The following is a 2,920-nucleotide window of genomic DNA, read 5'->3' as shown; positions in this document are numbered from 1 at the left end:
GGCAGGGGCCGGGTAGACCTGTTGCCCCACCTGTCCCGGAAGTTCACCAAGGGGTCGCTGTTTCTGGCTGCCTCCAGTTGCGTCATGGTAGGAGGCGGCGTGCGCCAGCGCACCGCCCCGGTCAAGTACGATTGGTTCTCTTGGAGGCGTCCGGGGCCTCGGACTCGCCTGTCCGTATTATGGGAGCGGGTGATGGGCCGTGTCCCCGCAGGCTGTGTCAGTGCCTGTGTTGAAGGCCAAGAGCGGCGGCCGCGCGCGCGCGGTTGCCAGAACGAAGAGTGTCGAACGAGCGGGATAGGAGTCGCGTGGCTTTATCCCGGCTTCCCAGCCCCAGTGACGGGCAAGGCCGAAAGACGGCGCGAGCTGCTTGGCGGCCTAGGTGGGGTGGAGAGAGAGCGAGCCGTGAGTGTATCCCCCCCCTCCGACCCTGGCGGCTGCCGACTCCGTGCAGGGGGGCCGCAGGGAAAATCCGGTGGTGGCCCGAGGCGGCGGCGCCTCGTTCCTTTCCTGCCCGGCCTTAAGCCGGCCGCCCGCTCGGCGCGGGCTCGGTTTTCGGCTGTCAGTCTGGTGCGGTGGCTGGCAGCCGGTGGGGCGAACGCGGCCGGGGCGCGCTGTGTTTCGCGGAGCCCTGACGGGGCTTTCCCTGGCCCTTCCCCGAGAGCTCCGAGGATGGTGGGCCCAGTTGGCCGAGGTGGCGGCGCCCCGTTCCCGGCTCCCGACCTGTGCTTGGTGTGTCGGCGGTGCCTCGGGAACGCTCGGTGGGGCGCGCGGCCTTGCCTCGGCCTCGCCCGGTTGGCCGAGGGGCTCGGTGACGGGAGTCGCCCGATGTTGCTGCGGGGCGGCGGGGCGGCGGCGCCTCGCCCCCCCCCCCGTCCCGCTGTGTTTTGAAGTTGCGTCCCCCTTCCTCGGCCCTAAGCTGGGGAACCCGCGCAGCGGGCGGGAATGTCTCAGGGGCGGCGGCCGGCCTGCGGTGGCCGGCCTGCCTGCCGAGAGTGGACCGGAAGCCCGACAGAGAGCCCTGTGAGAATGCTGCTGGCGAGGCGGCGGCGCCTCGCCCTTCCTTGTTTTCGGCCGGCGTTGACTGAGCCGCGACGCTGGGGCGGCCCGTGGTGTCTGGCCTGTCCCGGCTGCCGTGGTTGCCGGCGGGCTGGGTTGCGAGAAGGTCCACTGTTTCAGGCGTGTGTGCCGGCTTGTGCGGTTGCAGTGGGGGGTGCCCGCCCCGGCCTACGCTTTTTATTTCTCATTTTTTTTTCTACCCGCTTTGCGGCCTTAAGCCGCCGCGGCACGACGGGAGAAGCGCGGCACGAAGGCGCGCGGGCCCACCCGAACGCGAAAGGGAAAGAAGGAAGCGTTCGAGCGGTTGTTTTCCCCGGGAGTCCGTGTTAGGGGGGGGGGGAGTGAGAGGCGCGGGCCTCGCCCCCCCGGGGCCGCGGCCCCCGTGGGTAGCACGGGGTCATGTGACGCGCTGTCGGTCGTGCCTTTTTTTTTTTTTTTTTTTTTTTTTTTGCTGCTTGCCGTTCCCGCCCGGCTTTTCCGGAGGGAAGCCGATCGCCGCGAGGCGGGCGAAAGCCGGTGGCCCGTGGGCATGGTCGGTGGCACTTCCTCGCACGCTCGGAAAGGTTCCCTGGGGCGTCGGGAGCGCGGCCTTGGCCGTGGCCTCCCTCCCCCGGTTGGTGCCGTCCCGATGTTGTCTCGCTCGATAAAGGGAGTCGTCGTCCGCAGCCGGGGTCGGGTGGCGGCACCCTCCCCGCGCTTCTCCGCTGTGACCGATGCGAAAGCCGCTGCGAAGTCGGCCCGCCGGCGTCGGCGGCCTCTCGGGTGCGTCGGGGAGGCTCGGCGGCGCCAAGCCGCGGGCAGGGGCCTCTCGGGGACGTGTCCCGCCCGTGGAAAAAAGCAGCCCCGCGTCCGTCTGCCCGCTGCCCGCCTGGAACCGTGGCGGAGCTCGGCCGGTGGGTGCGCGCTTCGGGCTGCCGTTGTCCCAGGACCGAGGCCGCGGGGCCTTCTTTCGCTCCTCTTTTGTCAGCCGATCGATGAGGCTTTTCGGGTCGCGTCGGAAAGGGCCCCCGGCGGGCCGGCTCTTCCGGGGCTCTCTGTAATGGGGAAGCCACGGCGGTGTCCGGTGCTCTGGCAGGGCGGTCTCCTTTCCAATTCGCTTCCCGTCGCAGGCGAGGTGTCGCCGCTCCCGCTGCCGGGAGGGCGTCTTTACCGTCCCGGGCTGTGTGACGGCCGCGTGGCCCCGCGAGCCCTCAGGTGTCCTTCAAACCACGCGAGGTCGCTGGTGCTGGCCCCGGCCCGGGTCGTGCCCGTGGGTGCCGGCCGCGAGCAGCGCTTGGGCGGCGGTGCGGCTCGAGCTTTTTTGAGCCCGAGAAGGGAGAAAGAGAGAGAGAGAGAGAGAGCCAGAGAGAAAGGGGGAAAGGAAAAACTCCCGCTGGGGCGCGGTTGGGGGAAAAGAGCCCACCGCGCGCGCGCACCGCAACGGCGCTCGTTTGCCGCGTCGCCGCCTGCTGCAGAGCGAGCCGCCCCGGCCGAGGGGCCTCGGTGTCCGGGCCGCGCCCGCCTCGTCGGGTCGCTGTCTCCTCTAGCACATCCGGTGCTTTTATTTTCCGCGTGGCCCGGTGGGGGGGGGGCCGTGTCGCGGGGGGATTTCGCTCCGGGCGAGTCTCCCCTTCGGCGGCTCAACCTCGCCGGCGGCCGGTCGCCCGCGACCGGTCGGCGGGCGGGGCCGGCCTCGGGGGCGGGTCAGCCCCAGCCGAGCACCCCGTCCCGCGTGCTGCGCGTGACTCGGACGCGAGGCCGACTCTCGGAAGGGCGCGTGCCCCGCGAGAGAGAACCAACCCCTTTCCCCCCCCGGGGGGGGGGGGGGGGGCCGTGACCGAGAGGCCCGCGTCGTCCGAAGCCGAAAGCTGCGCAGCGGTCCCGG

At 71.2% G+C, this 2,920-nt stretch overlaps 1 protein-coding gene across 1 annotated transcript in view; it reads right to left on the bottom strand.

Annotated features, from left to right (window-relative positions):
- Window positions 1-559: 559 nt before the first annotated feature.
- LOC125320978 (collagen alpha-1(I) chain-like) overlaps window positions 560-2,920 on the bottom strand; it is a 5,519-nt gene continuing 3,158 nt past the window's right edge. Inside the window, exons 3-5 of the mRNA XM_048293406.1 lie at window positions 2,836-2,920; window positions 1,516-2,255; window positions 560-1,167 (exon numbers count right to left, since the gene is read on the bottom strand). The exon at window positions 2,836-2,920 is cut by the window's right edge and continues 356 nt beyond it. Coding sequence (XP_048149363.1) covers window positions 560-1,167; window positions 1,516-2,255; window positions 2,836-2,920 — 1,433 coding nt within the window. The remainder of the gene's footprint in view (window positions 1,168-1,515; window positions 2,256-2,835) is intronic.

The sequence above is a fragment of the Corvus hawaiiensis genome, unplaced genomic scaffold (assembly GCF_020740725.1).
Source record: "Corvus hawaiiensis isolate bCorHaw1 unplaced genomic scaffold, bCorHaw1.pri.cur scaffold_32_ctg1, whole genome shotgun sequence".
NCBI classification, from domain to species: Eukaryota; Metazoa; Chordata; class Aves; order Passeriformes; family Corvidae; genus Corvus; species Corvus hawaiiensis.
The sequence above is the reverse complement of the archived record's forward strand: the minus strand, read 5'-3'. Positions and strand labels throughout refer to the sequence as shown.